Source organism: Fringilla coelebs, assembly GCF_963513975.1.
Source record: "Fringilla coelebs genome assembly, chromosome: 4".
NCBI classification, from domain to species: Eukaryota; Metazoa; Chordata; class Aves; order Passeriformes; family Fringillidae; genus Fringilla; species Fringilla coelebs.
The window spans coordinates 47,925,107-47,944,136 of record NC_140032.1 but is presented as its reverse complement, the minus strand read 5'-3'; the positions used below and the strand labels follow the sequence as shown (position 1 = coordinate 47,944,136).

At 37.9% G+C, this 19,030-nt stretch overlaps 1 protein-coding gene across 1 annotated transcript in view; it reads right to left on the bottom strand.

Annotated features, from left to right (window-relative positions):
- TBCK (TBC1 domain containing kinase) overlaps positions 1–19,030 on the bottom strand; it is a 91,203-nt gene that overhangs the window by 58,350 nt on the left and 13,823 nt on the right. The window contains exons 4-11 of the mRNA XM_084203774.1: positions 11,307–11,421; positions 9,735–9,808; positions 8,592–8,733; positions 8,057–8,117; positions 6,685–6,746; positions 5,870–5,931; positions 5,358–5,506; positions 4,294–4,432 (exon numbers count right to left, since the gene is read on the bottom strand). Coding sequence (XP_084059900.1) covers positions 4,294–4,432; positions 5,358–5,506; positions 5,870–5,931; positions 6,685–6,746; positions 8,057–8,117; positions 8,592–8,733; positions 9,735–9,808; positions 11,307–11,421 — 804 coding nt within the window. The remainder of the gene's footprint in view (positions 1–4,293; positions 4,433–5,357; positions 5,507–5,869; positions 5,932–6,684; positions 6,747–8,056; positions 8,118–8,591; positions 8,734–9,734; positions 9,809–11,306; positions 11,422–19,030) is intronic.

The following is a 19,030-nucleotide window of genomic DNA, read 5'->3' as shown; positions in this document are numbered from 1 at the left end:
GAGGAATGGAAGAATGATAACACCTTTGCAGCTGGACAAAGTATTTTTAGAAAGTTAGTTAAGTCACCCTACGTTGCACCAATAGAATCATGTTGATGTATAGTGACCAATAGTACAGGTAGAAGAACCATAAACAACTGAACAGTGTATAAAAGATCAGCCATGTTCAGAAATAAAGGGTTGCCAACTGAGACTGCTTGTGGTCTCTGCTTTGTGTCGTGACCGCCTCGACAGCGACATCTGGTGACCCCGACGTGATATAACACCCTTGGCCTTGGGCTCAGACGGGGTCCCAGCAATTGGCAACCGTGACCCACTGGGACGTAGTGGGGGAGGCGGCGTTGGTGCAGCTGAGAGTGGCAGGTTGAAGCCACAAGGAGGTCCGGACCTGATTTTCTCCTATCAAGACACCTGGAAGTAGGTGAGCCACCAACTAGTAATAATGGGACATAATTTGTCTAAAGAGGAAGAAAATGTTTTAGCTACATGGAAAAGCTTGTTAAGGAATAAGGGAATTAATACTTCAGACTATGCCCTTCGTAGTATATTGCTATGGGCTAAATCACAAGATTTTGGAACTGATCCTGACACAGCATTCAGTGTTAAAGAATGGAAAAGAGTCGAGGACAGACTGTGGGAAGTTATCCGAGCGGGAGATAAGACTGTTGTCGATCTAGCGGTGACTTGGGGGTCGCTCTTTGAGGCATTGAAAGAATGGAAAACAGAGGGAAAGCAAGCGGAGCGGGGTGCGGACGAAGAGTCGGGGCTGATCACAGAAACTGATGGGGGGGATGAGATAGAGGGAGCCTCTGATGGGGAACTCTGTGAAAGTCCAGGTGCCATGCAAGTTACCAAGCAAGCTGCCAAAGCTTCTGGGAAAGCTGCCAAAGCTTCTGGGAAAGCTGCCAAGTCTTCTGAGAAGGCTGCCAAGTCTTCTGAGAAGGCTGCCAAAACATCTGGGCAACCTGCCATAGTAGCTCCTTATCAGACCCCTAAACCTTCTTATCTCACACCTGCGCAGCAGCTCGCGAGGATGCCTGTATATACCACACCATTACGCCAGTTAGCTGAAATGTCTTTAACAGAGAAAAAAACCCAGCCATCTGCCCCCCCGCTTCCCTCTGCTCCAGTCCAACCATCTGCCCCCCCGCTTCCCTCTGAGCTGCTTGAACAACCTGCAATGTCGTATCCTCCGTTACCTGACAGTGACAGCAGCAGTGAGTCAGCTGATGAGACGCCTGCAGTAACACCTGAGATGGGGCTTGTCAGTTCATCTTCTAATAGTTCTAGCCCTACTACCCCATGGACTCTGCCCCCATGTCAAGTAACTGTGCTTCCTCGACATCCTCAGGAGTTTTGAGAATTTGTTAGAAGGAAAGCAGTTGAAGAAAAGAATTGGGACGTCATAGAAAAATTAGGTGCTCCAAGAATACCTCAGGAGAACAGTGTCAATGCAAATGTTGCTTGTAATAACCCTATAGCTTTTCCAGTTTTTAAAGCAGCTCCTGGAGCAAGACAGGATGATAGTCATCACGTCTTTGCCTGGAGGGTTGTGCAAGATCTCCAGTCAAAAGTGGCTCAGTACGGTATCAATTCCTCAGAGGTAATGCAATTAATACGTGTAATCAATGCAGATCTGCTTGCACCTTATGACATCATGCATCTTGCAACCATCTTATTCCAGCCAGTACAATATGGTGTATTCCAAGATACTTGGAAGCGAGTGGCTGAGCGCACAGCTTTAACAAATATGCAGTTGCCTCAGCACGACCCTCGTCATGCTGTTGGTGTTGATGCTTTACTGGGCACTGGGCCTTTTGCTAGCCCAGATTTACAGGCACGGTGAGATCCTTCAATTTTAGCACAAGCTCAGCAAATTGGCATGAATGCTTTAATCAAAACGATGGAAATGGCAGCTCCAAAACAGAGATATGTCACTATTCAACAAGGCACGAGAGAACCATTTTTGCAATTTGTAGAAAAGCTTGCTGCAGCTATTGAAAAACAAGTAGAAGATGAAACTTTGCGACACAAATTGTGTATTCAATTGATTAAAGAAAATGCAAACCCAGACTGTAAAAAAATTATTGACACTTTACCTGAGGAACCCACATTGTCTGAAATGGTTACTGCTTGCTCAAAAGTTGGTTCAGTTGAACATAAAATGGCAGCTCTTGCTGCAGTTCTAAGACCTCCAGCAAAATGCTACAATTGTGGTCAACAAGAGCATGTAAAGTCAGAGTGTACTGCCCGGAAAACACCATCTAATCAAAATTGACACCTTTTCTCATGCAATAGTTGCTTCAGCATTCACAGAAGAAAAAACTCGTGATGCAATTCGTCATTTTTATCATGCCTTTTCTATCTTAAGTGTTCCATGTCATGTGAAAACAGATAATGGCCCAGCATATGCTTCGCAGAAAATGCAAGCATTCTTTCGTGCTTGGGGCATTGAGCATTCAACAGGCATTCCACATGTCCCCACGGGCCAAGCAATCATTGAAAAAGCTCACGGTCTTCTTAAACGTCAAGTTCAAAAACAAAAAGGGGGAATGCAACAGGAGTCACCTCAAGTAAGATTGGATAAAGCAGTTTATGTGTTAAACTTTTTGCGTCCCCTACCTGACTCACAGTTATCTCCAATCTTTTACCATTTTTCCTCTTTGAATTCTAAACAACCAGATTTTCGTAGAAATGTCAAGGTATGGGTCAAGGACTTAATTACAGGTATGTGGTCTGGTCCAGTAGAACTAATAACCTGAGGGAGGGGTTATGCCTGTGTTTTGACAGATAATGGTCCTCGATGGGTTCCTGCTCGCTGTGTAAAACCCTATCTGGAGCGCGCAGGAAAGGACAGGATGAATGATTCCGCAGTGGAAGCAGAACATGCGGATGACACTAGCTAAGACCATATATCAAGACATGTATTTCATCAGTCTTAAGAATAGAGTAAAGAAATTTATAAATGGGTGACGAACAGGAATGATTGCATTAAGAATGGGGATGTTAATTTTATTGATGGTTGTGATTGTGGTTTTGTGTTTCCCCTGTCTGCTTGGATTTTTGCAAAGGGCCCTGCAAAAATCCATAGCAGCTGTATTTACAGTTCAAAAACAAAAAGGGGGAATTGTGGAAGGGGCTGACAGCGGGCCTGTCAGCTAAAGGAGCGAAAAGAAGCAAGAAAGGAGCGAGAAGAAGCAAGAAAAAGCTGATAAGGAGCTCTCTCCAAGGCTATCACCAAGGAGACCGAGAGAAGAGAGGAATGGAAGAATGATAACACCTTTGCAGCTGGACAAAGTATTTTTAGAAAGTTAGTTAAGTCACCCTACGTTGCACCAATAGAATCATGTTGATGTATAGTGACCAATAGTACAGGTAGAAGAACCATAAACAACTGAACAGTGTATAAAAGATCAGCCATGTTCAGAAATAAAGGGTTGCCAACTGAGACTGCTTGTGGTCTCTGCTTTGTGTCGTGACCGCCTCGACAGCGACAATGGTGGAAAATATTTGTCCCTCAAAATTGAGAAGCATCTGTATTCACCTATGGGCAAAGAAATAAGCAACCCCTCAAAAATCTCACACTAGTTTTAGATACCAAAATAACACTTAAATCTATTTCCACCATTTTTCTTTTAAAAGATATTGCATTTTGGCTGTACACACACTTCATCTGGTTTTTAAACACAGAAACAGTAAATTGATATATATGGGCACCTAGGATTAAAACATCATAATGTTCTACATAAAACTGCAACATGTGCAGCTGCAACATAAAAGTAGCAATCACTAAAATGCTGTTGCAGAGTTCTAAATCATAAAACAAACCATTTTGGGAAAAAAGTAACTAGCTAATCTGCTGAATAATTGGGTTCTCCATTCAGTACTGCTGCTTTATGAAAGGGAATTCAGAATGTGAGAATTCGCTACATAACACAGTAAATTAAATTACAAATATCCCTCTGAAGCACAGTAAGACATTATTAGTAAAACTTAATACTATTGGAAAGTGTGCAAAATTATAGGGACTTCCATTACAGTATTTTCCACTTCACCAGCATCTTTTCAAATTTCAGAAAGCAATAGGCAGGAGACAGACACAAGGCATTCAAATAATGCCTTAAACTGGGTAAGAGGGGAAGTGAAAATTTCGTTCTGTTCAAGAATGCCATTTTCAGTGTTTTGACATATACAGGTATTTAAACTAAGCATGCTCTCTCACAACCACTAGTGTTTTCCTTCCATCCCTCCCTCCCTCCCTCCCTCTCCTTAGAAGTGCTTTCCCACCCTTACTTGGGAAGTGTGCAGACAGGTGGCTTTGATCGAATTATTTCCTTGTTGACAAGTTCTTTCTCCAAGTCTCCTCCAGCCAAACACCAGAGATAATAAACCTCTTCAACTGATCTTTCTGCTAGGTAATCATTATCTTCATCTGTTGGGAGAAATAACACAAAAATAAATTACAGTCTTTTAGGTAGTTTGTATTTCTTTCTACAACTCTAAACACATACTTGAAAAAAAAAATTCTTCTGTTTGAAAGGTATAACCTTAATGTGAAGTCAGAGGAAAAATGACCTTTCCTTTGCAAGTGCTCTTTAAGAAGATTTAAGGAAAGCAGTCATTAAAATGCAGATATTTCTGTAGTTTGCCATGAACTCCTCACAGGAATACATTGAGTGTGGACTTTTGCTTTCAGTGTGTTTTTAAACAAAACAAAACAGTGTTTTGCGCATAGCATTAAGACTTAAAATAAGAAACAAGTGATTCCTACTGAGTAGTTATAATCTCTCTTCTCTTCACATACCACACTCATTCTAACAAGAAAAAAAATCTTTGTCTAGATGAGATTTTCTAAACATCTCCAAGTTCATCAGAAAAACACTAATCAGGATTTAAGAGCCATAACGTTTTCAACATACTGTGGATTAAAACTCAGAACTTTAATCTTTTCATTTAGAACATGACCTCTTTCACAAAGACTTTGCTTTCCAGTACTTCCAAAAATCAACTTAGGTTACAATCTCAATTATCAATAGCAGAAAAAAAATGATCTTATACATGCCTGTGTCCAAATTCTGAAGGCAAAAGATGACACTGCTTTTGCAACATGGACTTGAATACTAATGTTATTTTTTCCCCTGAGTTTGGAAGCATAAAATTAAGATTTGACTCATTTGACTTGCACACATCCCTGAAAACATGTTTATTCATGTCTCCCTCCATTAAACAACTTATTGCATTAATCTAGTGTTGTAACATTTAACAGTGTCTGTCAATAATTTGTTGGGAGAGAAAATGCAATAACACTTTATTTTCCTTCCCCCTCCAATGACATTTATCCCACTACCTGCTTTTACCTTTACAGAATTGACTTATGTCTTCAGGCAGTGTTAAATTGGCACACCTTGGAGAAGATGAGAACAGACCAGCAGGTTTGTGGAAGGGAGGATATAGTGAGGATACTTCACTGAACAAAGTGTCATGTAGCAATTCCTCTGGAGTTGGCCTTAAATTAAGAGAAGAGGATAAAACAATTAGTGCGAAGTGCTCCCCAAAATGTTGCATTTTGGCAAAAAATGTCCCCAGTAATGAATATTAGCAAGTTATTTTAAATTATATTTGGTTTCCAAAATTTTAATAGAAAAAAATATCTACCAGCATTTTTCAATTCATGCAGCACCATAAACTAGTCTGTTTACAGCCCAAATTCAGACCTCTAATTATTCTCTTTTAATCACTGCAAAGCATAAAACTAAGAATTTCTTACAGGCAGCCCAAATGTCAGTATTCCAAAGAAAGGTTCAGCAACAGCTCTTCTAATTTCACAGTAACCCACAGAGCTCACCAGGCCCTTGGACTGAATACTTGCCTCTTAGAAGGCTGGAACGTGAGGCATTTCTTCAGTAGAGCTGTGATATTTTCAGAAAGACCCTGGAACATAAGAAAAATATGGAGGAGGTCTGTTTATTACTGTCTTAATTCAGCAAGTCACTTGGCTCATACTTAACTTTCAACATCCAGGATATTCCTTTGAGGGCAATAAAATTTCACACCTACGCACATGAGGTTGGCCGTGTGAGACCAAAATTCTGGGGAAGCAATTCTTCTCACCTCCCAAACCTACATTTGATTTAGGGGAAAAAAAATCTGAAAAATGTGCAATGTATGCAGCCTTTTACTTATTTTTTAATTTAGATATTCTGTACCCTGCTGGAAACAATGCAGTACCTGGCCACTTCCTTCTGCTAACAATCAGAATCCTTTCATATAATGTCCCAAAATATATACAGACACTAAAATTCAGTAATCAGTTTTGTGGGTAAGGAAAAGTTGAACTATATAAACCTACACTATCAGAATCTGTAAAGTGGACCAGCTGGAGGACATAATTTTTGGAAGAAAAATACTTAATCACCAAAACTTTAAAGAAAATTGATAGCTTGTTAAACTACTCAGAGAGCATTAACTTTTACTGAGACTGACAACAATTTTAAGAAAGAATATTACCAGTGGTGGCTATTTGAAAGGATCTTAGATATGTAGTTATGACTTCAACATTTTTCATCATACTGCAATATAGTAAGTGACCAAAAGAATTTAGAAAATAAATATATAAAATACTATGCAGCAATAATAAAATATTCTCGGTAAGACAGCATGGAGGAGCAAATGAGTTTCACAAACCTTAATAATATCGAGGCAACCATGTTCTTCAGCCAATACAGTTACAATATCATCTACACAGCCTTTGGAAAACAAACAGAACAATAAAAAGTTAAAGACTATTAATAAAGTGATACCAATTAAACAGGATAATAGATAAATGTCCCCTCAAATAATAAGCACTTAATTTTGGCTTTTTACTGATGCTGCCACATCACTTGAAAGTGAATTATCAAAATCAGAAATGAAAATTATTATATAATTATATAATAATATTAATCTATGCAGACAGAAGCCTAGAAAAGTTAAGTAGCACATCTAAGGTAACAGTGAATATCTATTTAGAGGCCTAGTCCAGAGTGTCAGTCCATGCCAAATAAAGTAAAACAGTCTTTCAATTTATAAATAAATAAAATAAATACTTGGAAGTACTTAGGGGTACCTACATGAAATTTGAAGTAATTTTTGCTTCTGTTGCTCCTTGCAGATAATATTAGCAGTATTTTAGAACTTCTTCTCACTACTTTATTGAACAAATAATTCCCAAGTCAGGACATGAATGCTTTTCAGTGGATAAACCAACAACTTGAATTCAGATTGAAGCATAAGGAGATGCCTTAGGAAGCCTTGTTACCAAATCCCCAAAACAGTCACAATTTCAGCATTCAAGCACTAGCTGTTGAATGAAAAAGGTATTTCTCCTGAGAGCAATTAATTTTAGCAGTATTGCTGTTTGCTCTGGATAATAATAACTTACTGTTAAGGCTTCAAATTGCAAACTCACACCTCTCCCCTTCCCATGGTTTATACATAAACACCACCAAAATCAAGTTTTAAAATCTGCAAGGATAGTCCCACTTCCTGACTCATCTACATTAAGCCAAAACTCCCCCTGTGCAGTGATGTTTTATAGTTTGAAGGTGAAACCAGAGACAAAAGCCTCAGTTCACTAAGACACTTCTCATCTCTCTTTATTTCTGTCTTCCTATTTGAGTCCTGCTTCTCCCTACTTGGCCATTACTACACAGGCACTGTAGGGGAACCTTTCCTTCGGTGTCATCAATTCCTAACTCATTTCAGAAACTTCCTGCAACACCAACAAATATCCATGAAAACGATCATCATTCTTGAGGATGTTTCCTTGTCTTTAATTTTTCTTTAATAGTTTGCCCTTACTATAATATACTGCCAGCTTTTCCCAAGTTTTTTCCCTGGCATCCAGTTCCATACTTGCCCTAGAGAAGCAACATGCTACAAATGCCTATTTAAATCTGTAGATGAAAGATAACAAAGGCAAAGTGCTTTAGGTCTGAGCATCATAAGCTGATTAGTCTATAAAACTCTAATCATAGAGCTGCATGGAAATTTGAAAAATCAATTTTGTTCTACTTACCTAACATAAGTATAAATTTCAGTCTTTCTGCTATCTCCAAACTCTGAAATAATTTTCTCCCCTAAAAAACAACAAAGTCAAATTACACTTGAATTTGAAAGGAACAGCTACTACATGAAAATATTTAGGTAACATTGTATGCCATCTTTATAAAGAACCAGTGAAATAAGCTTCTACATACATATCAAAACTATATGTAAGAACAAAAAACCTTATTTACCCCAACTATGGCAGACACAGTTTCACATCATGATATAGCAAAAATGTATCATTGATAACTTCTCTTAAATGGAACTGCCTTGCAGTCAAATTCTTGTGGCTTCACAAGTAACTATACTTCATGGTCAGCACATATACCAAGCATCCTACATACCAAAATGCATCCTATTCCTTGAACCAGGTAGGAATGCTAAAATATTCTGATATTTGGGCTTGGGTGATGGGCAGGGTGTCATTAACTCCACATTCAAGAGCAATCATGTTAATGAGACTATTTCCCCAGAGTCAAAATCAAGAGAATTATTCTTTTACATACCACACACAGCTCAAATAATATTATACCAAGAGACCACAGATCTGATTTAGGGCCAGAAGGCAGAGGCTTCTCACACTGGGTGTGATCACTTGGTTTGCCTATCCCCTGTGCAATTACTTCAGGTGCCAGATATGATGGGTACCTAGAAAGATGCAGCAACATTAGATACTAGCCTTCTGTTCAAAAAGCGACTTCCCATTACACAATCAGAATAATTTGGCATTCTGAGAAACCAGAATACTGCCTATTTTACTCAGTCAAAATCTACACATTACAGCAAAATTTCCCTCCAGTATAGTGTTTGCTACAGAAAAAGTCAAATCCCAATCACTAGCTCTGTTGTTTTGTGAAAGGAAACCTCAGCTTTCAAAGTGATACATTTATATATCTTAGGGAAAACAGAGATTGAGTTTCAGCATTAGGATATTAAATAAGTGTGTCCTAGGCTCATACTCTGAGATGGTGGCAGTAGGTTTTCACTGATAGTGTGTTCCCATCAAATAACTTCTGAATTTGCAAAAAAAAAGTAAGAAAAAATGTTAAGGACATATATTACCTTCTACTAGATGATTTAAAAATAATATTATCATTTTTCTTTTTGTCAACACTTCAGTATAATACCTAAAAAAGTATGCAATCATGTTTTGAAAGGAAACATCAGCTCAGTATTTAATATGAAAACAACATGACACCTCAAAAAACCAAAAAGTGACAAAAACCCCTCTGCAACAAAGCAGTCATTTTTAATACAGTATGATCGCTTGAAAATAAATCATAAAATTATAAGGAGACATCATAAATAAATAATAAAATTATAAAAAAAAACCTTACATTGGTGGGCAACAGCAAAGAACTGTTTGTTCACTTTCCTAAATTAGAAATTAGGAATCCAAGTCATAGGGAAGTATTAGTATCTGAAGGTAAATCTAGGGAATAAAGACTGACTGAATAAAGGGAATCACAGAGTTAGGCTAACATGCTGGCATGGTACCCATTCTCTATTTTTCACTCATCTCACCTAGCCAGCTGACACCTCTTTAGTGACATTATCAGAAGCCTCTGTATAAGGGGTACTCTAAACATGATTTATTTCCTGAAAAATTAAGTCTCTGATATATTTGTATTGTGTAGCTACATCCTTACCCTATAGGAAAATCAACATCAACACCTTGAGCAGTCATATGGTAGAGTCCAAATTTAGCCAACTTCACATGTCCCTGCAAAGGGAAAAATAAATTATCAAGAACAGAGAATCCAGCATTGGAAGAATCTGTATTAAATTTAAAAAGTTAAAAACAAAATTTAAAAAGGACAGAAACCTATAAAAACCACCTTCTTACATTTCTGCCTCATCTATTATGCAGAAGTGCACTTCAAGTTAAAGAGGTGTTTATTTCGAATGCTTTTATTCTAAAGAGCATTAAGTAAATCCCTTTGATTGGAACACATCAGAACTTTTTAAGTTACAGTATTATTTTCAGTAAATTAAAAAGGCTTAAATACTCCACTGAACATTTTTTGTTTGGAAACTGTTCAAAACCCTGTTTAATTCCTAGAACTCCCTAAATATCACCAATATTCCCTTAACTCTTCCATTTACCCAGCCTTGCTTCTGCAGATGTCCCATCAATTCATTACCATCTTGCTCTCCTTAACAGTATCAATACATATTTTAAACAAACAGTTTTTCCAGATACTTTCTTTTTATTTGTGAAGACAGAAAGCAAACACCAAAACAACAAAAAATTAGGCATAGAAGTTAAACTGAGACCTTATTTCTGCTGAATATTGAATTACACTCAGCCAGCCTCTAGATGGTGCAACATAAAAGGCTACATCAGAAAGCTTTCAAAGGGCAGGGGGGAGCTTAGAAGTTTATTGTCTCACAGCCCTCTTCTGTTCTTTTCCTGATTTTAGGAGTATCTTAAAATCCTAGAGTACTTTTGCATGTTAGAGCATTATTATGATTTTCATTTGTTTAGAAGCATATAAAAATATATGTATTCCTTATTTTTGGTTTTCCTTATTTTTGTCCTCTCCTTTCTTTACCTTCCAAGGGGACAATCTAGTTATTCTACCAAAACTGGGTAAAAAAGGATTGATAGAGGAGTTATGCAGATAGGTCAAACTCTAGCTGTTGGTTCTGATGAAGAAACTGCTCTGAGGACAACAGCAGCTATTAATTTCTCTCAGCTTTTATGACCAGAAATTGCATTCCTCTATGCCGACTCAATAGTCTGCGGACAGAACTGACAGATACTTAAATTTGAATAAATTAACATGAACAAAAAAATATCTTGGTATCTTAAAAGGCAAGTATCATAACATCATGGAACACAAGAAATATTAGTGACTAATATTTCTAATAATTTCTAACTAATAATTAATATTAGTTAATTAGCCATAGGAAGCATTCTTCAATTCAAATATCTAGGAAGGTCTTGTGACTAATTACAATGATGACAAGTAGACTTAGATGACCACTTTGAGAAGGGAGAAAAGGTGTGGTTTGGGATAGAACAGAAAAATAAATTTGGCAGTACATTTGAAACTTAGGAAATGAGGAGAAATTGTAGTTAAAAAAAAAATAAACAAAACAAATTTCCAGATCTGCAATTTTTTTCCCCAGTGAAAGGACTGTGCTGTCCAGTCTCCATCTATGACAGAGCACTTGTTGTAGCAAACAAACCCATAGATTTATTCCTGCAGCTGTACCTTTCGATCCAAAAGAATATTGCAAGGGGAGAGTGCTCGGTGCACCATTCCATGCTTGTTCATATATTGCAAACCTTGCAAAACCTCATATGCTATGCATAAGATCCTTGAAGAACTGAAAGAAAAACCAAACAAACCAACAACATGTTAGAGTGAATGTTTTCCTTTTTTATCTGTAAAAATGTAATAGTGTTCCACAGCTATTCCAAACAAAAGTGAGACATTTGCAATTCCAGAACAGTTCAAGGGTCAGCATTGATATGGTGGGGTATGTTCAGTGCCATACACACATCTCCTCAAAATCCCACAACTAGGTTTCTTCACCCTGAACTGCTCCTTAGGAGTGTAGAAAATGCTGACCAAGTGTAAAATACTCTCTTCAATAGAAACTCAACCCTCCCTTATTTTTATTTGCTCTTCTTAAAGTCTCTTACTGATATTCATAAAAAAATTCACCTGAATGAAATATTTTCAAAACTCAGATAGTGACTAGAGTTTATTCAGAGATAGCAGAAAGGCCTAACTAGATCGTACCTATAGTCTTCAGTCATGTCAAAATCTAAAATAAGAAAAAAAGAAAAAGGCAGAAATCTGCATTTTCAGCACATTGTTTTACAACCTTGGGAGTAACAACCTTACCATTCTTTGTAGAGAAACAACAAAGCTTACCATGCAAAATATTTTACCATAACTATGTATTTTGACAAAAGTCACCCTTTCCTCCATAGACTGACAGCCTTAAAGAGGAGTTTCTGTGAATAACTGATCAGGAATTTGTACAGATCACCATCACAGGCTTCCAAAGTTCACTCTAAATAAGAATAAAAGGCACAGATCTCATGTCACCTAGAGAGATTCCATTTAACTTTCTATTCTTCTTCATTCTGTCCACTCCCCCTCAGCCATTTCAGGTCTTTTTGATAACTTTTCCTCTGCAGGCACCGGTTTACTCAACATACAAAAATCAAATCATATCTACTTATAAAGACCTAACTTAATTTACATTCAAATTTTCTTTTTTTAAAAATTCCTTGTTGAAGAATAACATACAACAGCATTCTGGAGGATATTCACCCCCTTCTCCTGCTTCAAAAACTTGTGCAACAGCAAAATGAGAAGGAGTATTTCAGACTGATGACAGTGACAAGCCAACTATCTGACTAAACACCAAAATTAATTTATTTATTCAACTTCATCAGCTGCTATTCATACCTGATGGAATGACAAAAATTTGTTTTACAAGTGTAAATAGAAAGATTTTGACAAAAGCCACACTTACAACAAATTCTGAGACTAGTGTAACACAGAAATACTGCAAAAAGCCATGACTAAGTTACCCTGCATGGAGCTATTCTCTAGATCCTCCCCTTTTTCCTAGAAGAGCTCTGTACTAATTCACAAGAGTTGTGAATATATACTTTAAAGATAAATTTTAAGCACAAATGGTACCTATTCTAACATATGTCCATACTGCTCTATCTTAGGTCATAGTATTTGAAAGTGATTCTCAAGGTCATAGCAACTTGATCAAAACCTCATGGCTAATAACCACAAAACCAGAACAAAACCCCATAACCATCTAGCTCCTCCCTCACTAGCACCTTCCACCCACAAGTTAAACACACCACAGCATCAGGCCCTATTAGCTGTGTAGCTTTCCTCTCAGTCATTCTTGGGCAGAAATATGAACAGAGTAAAAAAAATTCCCTTACAAGTCTTCAGCTTTGTTGTATATTTTTTTGCCTTCAATGCAAATACTAGTTATAAGGGTGGCAAACAGAATCCCCTCTCTTGTTTTTGGCTCAGTTTTGCAGAACAAGACTTGAAAAATAAATGATGGAGTATTCATGTGTCCAGTAAGGAAACAATTGCATGTAAACAATTAGTACATCATGAGGTATTCTAGCCTAAACACTGTTTCTCTGTGTTAAAAAGTAAAAGTAAATATGGAATATTAAAAAAAACAGAAGTAATTAATAATAAAGGTGAAATTTGGTGGCTTTTGCTGGAGACAGGCAGGGTGCTCTGCCGGCACCAGAGGGCCCTAGCCACCCATTTATTCTCCATGTTCTCTTGCAATTCATTAAAAAACACCCCAGAACCTGGGCAAATACATGAAAATACTGCTTTGGGATTCTTTGCTTTTTAAAACAAACCCTTCATGCCGTTACAACAATCAGGAACACATAAGTAGTACCTATTTTTCAATGTGCATTCAATGCTCAGTGCTCTTAGACTCTTGCTGCCATCCTGCTGGGCAGAAGTGTTGAGCCAAGAACCTCCCACTGCTCCTTGAACAGACAGAGAATTCTGTATAGCAAGCTCTGCATTGTGCTGCTGCACCTTGTGTAGTTGTTATTTATTGGGGAAAATGCACTGTGTGGTTACAACCCATGAGATTTGCATTTGATCCCAAAGGGCCTGACAACTACACTTAAAGCTGTTACAAGCCCAAGAGATTTCTCTCCTTTATACTCCACAAGGCCAAGGTCAGCAGATGTCCCCAGCCTCACTGGAGATCACTACCAAGGCTGTCCCCTTTCCTCAGTGGGTCTTAGCTCCATCCCAGTTTCTACAGCCACTGCCAACAGCAAATGCAGAAGGTACATTCAAAAAGCCACTTCCAGGCTGCAGGGTAACTTGACTTTTTAAAAGTAAATAGAAAAAGAAAGCATTGCTCTAAATGAGGAGTGTTGGTGGGAAGCTCTGAGCAGATTCAGAAAGTTTTTTGCCAATGAGCTGGCAGTCTGTTTTTCAATAGACTAGTTACTGCTGAACTACAATAAATGTTGCCCTGTTTAACTACTGGGCCTCTCGAACTGCAGAGGTATCAGCACCCTCCTTTAGGAAAAAAACCAACAAAAAAGCAACAGCAAAAGTGCTAGAAACAACACAGGAGATGAAGTGGCCAAATTAATTGTGGCAGCTTTGACACCAATCACACCATGAACCTAAGGAGGGCCATAATGGCAGCTGTGTGGCATGGAGCAGCCTCTTCATCTCAGCAGCTGATGATCATGGTTGTGACTTCATATTACAGTAAAACAAATCACTCCCCTGCTTGAGGCAATACTCGAGGATGCAGCAAGTAAAAGCAAAATGTGAGATGCACTGGAGTTTCCCAGCTCTTCCAAAAAGACTCATTTTAAGGTTATTTTCCTCTCCACCAGCAAGAAAAGAAACAGAAGTGGCTTTCCAAAAGGAAAACACATTCAAGAAGCTGTCTACATTTTAATCCTCAGTCTGCATACCAAAAAATCTATTCAGCTGTAGCCTCGTCAGCCAGGCCTCTGAACAGGGGTTCTCTTCAACAGAAAGGATTGCACACAGGTATAAAATCAAACTGGTTAAATTTAATGACTGTCGTGGTTTGAAGGAGAACTAGCCATGAGAAGAGGTCATTTTGTGTTCCTTCATATTAGAAATCATGAATTAAAAGACTGTAAGGATTAAAACCAATACCAGATTTGGAGCATATAACTTGAATGGATAGAAAAGGAAGCCCTAAGGAAAACTGTATTCCCCCCTGAGATCCATCCTGTAAGTAGGACAAAGAAAAAAAGATCTCTACAAGTTGATATGAGCAAGTTCAGCCAACAGTACAAAACCCAGCATGGTTAAGAGAGGCATGTGCATGGCATTTGTGGGTGGAGAGAGAAGGGAAGTCGACTTAAAAACCCACAAAAAGGAAGATTGTTTTATTACCTCCAGAACTTGTCAGACCAAAAGCTATACCAGACAAATGACTAATTTCCACACTGTAATAGTACACAGGTGGCTGCATTGGGCCTTCATAAAAAACATTAACTTTTCCACTTAGCAGCCAGCCTGATCTCCAGTCTATTGAATTCTTACTGTTAAGGACACGAAAACATTTTCTGGAAGTTTATTTAGGAATAATAAACTTAACCTGTCAGGAAACAGATGGTTCAGCAGAGTTTCAATCTCTTGTGGTTCTGCAAACCCACTGATGAAATAATCTGATTGCTTAGGAGACTTGTCACTTTTTGGATTCAGACAAGTTGGGTGGGGAAGAAAAGCTTCTTAGTGCACCCACTACACTCCCTGATCAAAATGAGAACAGCTTCTGGGCCAGGGTGAAAGGGAAAGTACTAGAAGAAATTGTCATACCCAGAGTGTTACCTTTTTCAAAAGGATCAGACTTTAGCAGAGAAAGTGAGTAAAAAGGATTATCAGGAACCAAGTGCAGACAATAAGCCCTGAAAACAATCAGGGGATTGGAGAGCTAAGAGTGAGCATACTCACCCAGTGACTGAGCAGTACCTGGGAACAAACAGCTGAGAAGAACAGCCCAAGCCATAGGTCAACATAAACACAAGATCAAACAAAAGAATTGCTCTATTTAGAAATCAAAAGCTTTATGACAAAAATGTGGTATGCTAAATTCCTGCTAAAATAACCCCAACAATATTACCTATATATTATTCCGTTTAAGTGGCTATTTTTTAACTTAAGGTTTGTGATTAATGGGAATGGTAATGCAGCTGCTTGTAGAAGTGGGAACTGGACTCCAAGATAGGCTGCTCTAGGAACAAACAATTTATTGCAACTAATTATTTCCATTTTAGACAAAATTATGGGTCTTTCAAATCCTAAAATTAGTCATATTAGCTCAGACCAAAAATTGTTTCAGACCTCTATACTTTCTCAAAAAAAAAAAAAAAAAAAAAAAGGCAGATGCCTCGGAGAAAGGGAATACAAAGCAAGCACATATGAAATTTTCTTTGATATTTTCCTGGCTTCCAGCTTATCCAAGATTTCTTCTGGGTGAAAGAAAAGTTTGCCTCCTAAGCATCATATCTGGTAATATAATCTACTAGATCCTGTGGCATTCCACACCCATCAAGAATTCTGTTGGTAAAATCTCCTTGCTGTTTTAGCATTGCTCGAGTTTGGAGCAGGAAAAGCAATTGTGGAAAAATGCATTTGACAGCCAGCAGCATGGTAGTTGCTGCATACACCACAGCCTGCTGAAGGGAAAATAAAAACTACTTCATGCATGATATATTGAATACTGAAGAACAAGAGGACTGCATATCACACAGCTGGAAATCAGAGATGGGTGGGGTCAGGAGGCTTGACTTATTAAACTGTCTGACCAAAAAAATTCCAGCGTGAGAAAAGAAACAATTAAGTGAATTTTCAGCATTCATGTCAATATCATGGAAATTACAGGTTCACAAAAGTTTCTTTCCCTCCAGTTTAAAGGCAAATCAATGCCAATCAACATGCAAATTCACTCCATTATTTTTAAGAGAAGTGCATTCATCATTAACTGGAAATACATCTTCTGCATCTTTTTTCAGCGCTACAGTAAAATAGTTAAATATGAAAAGAGTAATTGGGCATCTCAAAAGAGCTTCCTGTCTCCTTACTGTGTCCTGTCCTACCTTCTAGACTACATCACCTCTCCTTTTGATGCAGAGGTAGCTGTTACAAGATAGGTAATCAGTACATAGGGATTGTGCTGGTTTTGCAATAATTAATTTTTGGTGAAGAATGTGGGCATCAATCCCACTACCTCTCATAGGTGCACTGGCATCTGGCCAGTGTCAACCCATCACATTTATGTACCTGTACAGCAGGACAGGAGCAAAAAGAGCAGGCTGGAGCAAAATGAAGGCAGGAGCAAAATCTTGAGGAAAGGAGAAAAATTTCTGACTGTTTCAAATATATGTGTGGTATTTTTAACTGGTTATGGCCAGCTAAATTTAATTTCCTTTCATGCTTTTGTATCAGTCAACACAGAGCTCCCAACCCAGCTCTTAGAAGGAAGAAAGCTGTGCCTGGAAAGTACATTCAGTACTTAATGGACTATTCTGAATAAGAATGTTTCATCAAGTGAAGTGAACAGAGGCCCTACCAGAATCTGAAAACAAAATGGGACTGGTACCAGAAGGCAAGCCTCCTCATCATCTACTTAACTGCACAGAGTCCTCTAATTTTGTAGGTACTAGAGATGTGTATGTGGATTAGCACTAAGTCATGTTTATTCAGTGCAGTGGCAATTTAAGGAAAGAGGAAATGGATAACAAAAACTGGAACCAGAATCATTTGGACTTAGGAAGGCAGGACAAGTCCAAATGCAGTAAGAGTATGCTAATGATACCATGTTTCTGAGTTGCTCTTTCCTCAGACTTACAGGTCACAGGTACATACACTGCAGTGCATGCTTAAATAAATCCTTTACTAAATCTGTGCATCTTGTTCTAACATTGTCACATTCCTGTAAAAAGTAAACTCTAAAGGAAGAAAACCTCAACAAGCAGGAGTCTTAAGAAGCTGGAGTGAAAACACGGATTCCTCTCCCAAAGCAGAGCGTCAGACAGGGTCTGCCCTGAGGAAGCACACCAGAGCAACACAAACCAGCAACGTCATCAATCACCATCCCTGAACTTGTGAAACTAATACACATTTGGAATCCAGGAAGGAGATTCATCACAAAAAATTGCATCTGTTCAAAGTGAAAGGGAACCAGGTTGTGAACAGATGTAATGTTTCTGAACTCATAAAAGTGACAATATTTCAATACAAGCAAAAATACAAAACAAAGAAAATGACATTTGCAGTTAGTTCCACTACTGCCAACAATGTGGATAGACTGGTTAGAAGTGGTGTGGCCAAATGGTTCAGCAAAGGATAAAGTTTGGGTATAATCCCAGCTGAGACAATCACTACGTTGACCTCAAGAAAGCCATCTGACCCCCTTATTCCTCAATCAACCAGCTGGAAAACTGGATAAAAAGCAGAACTGGGTTGAAAACCAGATGTGCAGATAAATTGGGTCTTCCTGGGTAAATAAATTACAAAATACCCTATACAGAACATAAAGAGTTTGATGCAGGTGGGAATGGTTTATTTAGCACTTTATTATGTGTTTGATTAAAAAATGGCACTGGGGACCAAGATTGTAAACACTGCCAATTTACTTGGAAATGCATTCACATTACCAGAATGAAATGAACTGGAAAGGAATGCAACAAACAGAGAATAAGACACACACACCAAAAAAAAAATTTATAGACAGAGTCCTCAAAAGTCTCTAACTCATTCACAAGGTTATTTCACACAGGATATCTTCAGCAAGTTCATCGCTCACCTGAGGAAACTCAGAAAGCCCTTTGAATCCTTTTTTAAAGTTCTAAGCTGCAAGCATGATTTAAAAAGCAACACAGATGATGTTACACTTTTATGATGGTCTCAGCTTGTAATGTATGATAAAAGTCCATGAAACAACAGATGAAGGCACAGATAAAGAACAACTTTATATACAGATTATATAAATACAATAATAATTGTATTTATATGCTCTTTATATAAAGTTGAGTACAACAATGGAATACAACAATTTTATCAGACTGGTGATTTTTCAGATCATTATCACTTTGAATGACTTAAGCCATAAACCAAAAATTTTCAAACATTGCACCTTAAATCCAGCATTCATCCCAAAAAAAGGGAGAGCAAATGTAAAAAGTAGTTTTGAAAAGTAAGTATACCTAAAGCCATACTTTAATGAAACTTCTACAGTCATCCTGTTTAACGCACAGAACGGCAAAGACAACCCACATTCCTAGCTTTTGATATTGCCCCTGATTAACTTTAAAAAAGTTTTTTTCATCTTAGCCTCAGCTGGCTAATGGGTAAAACATGTAATAGTGATACTTTACACTGGACCAAAAAAATGCAGTGAAATATATGAT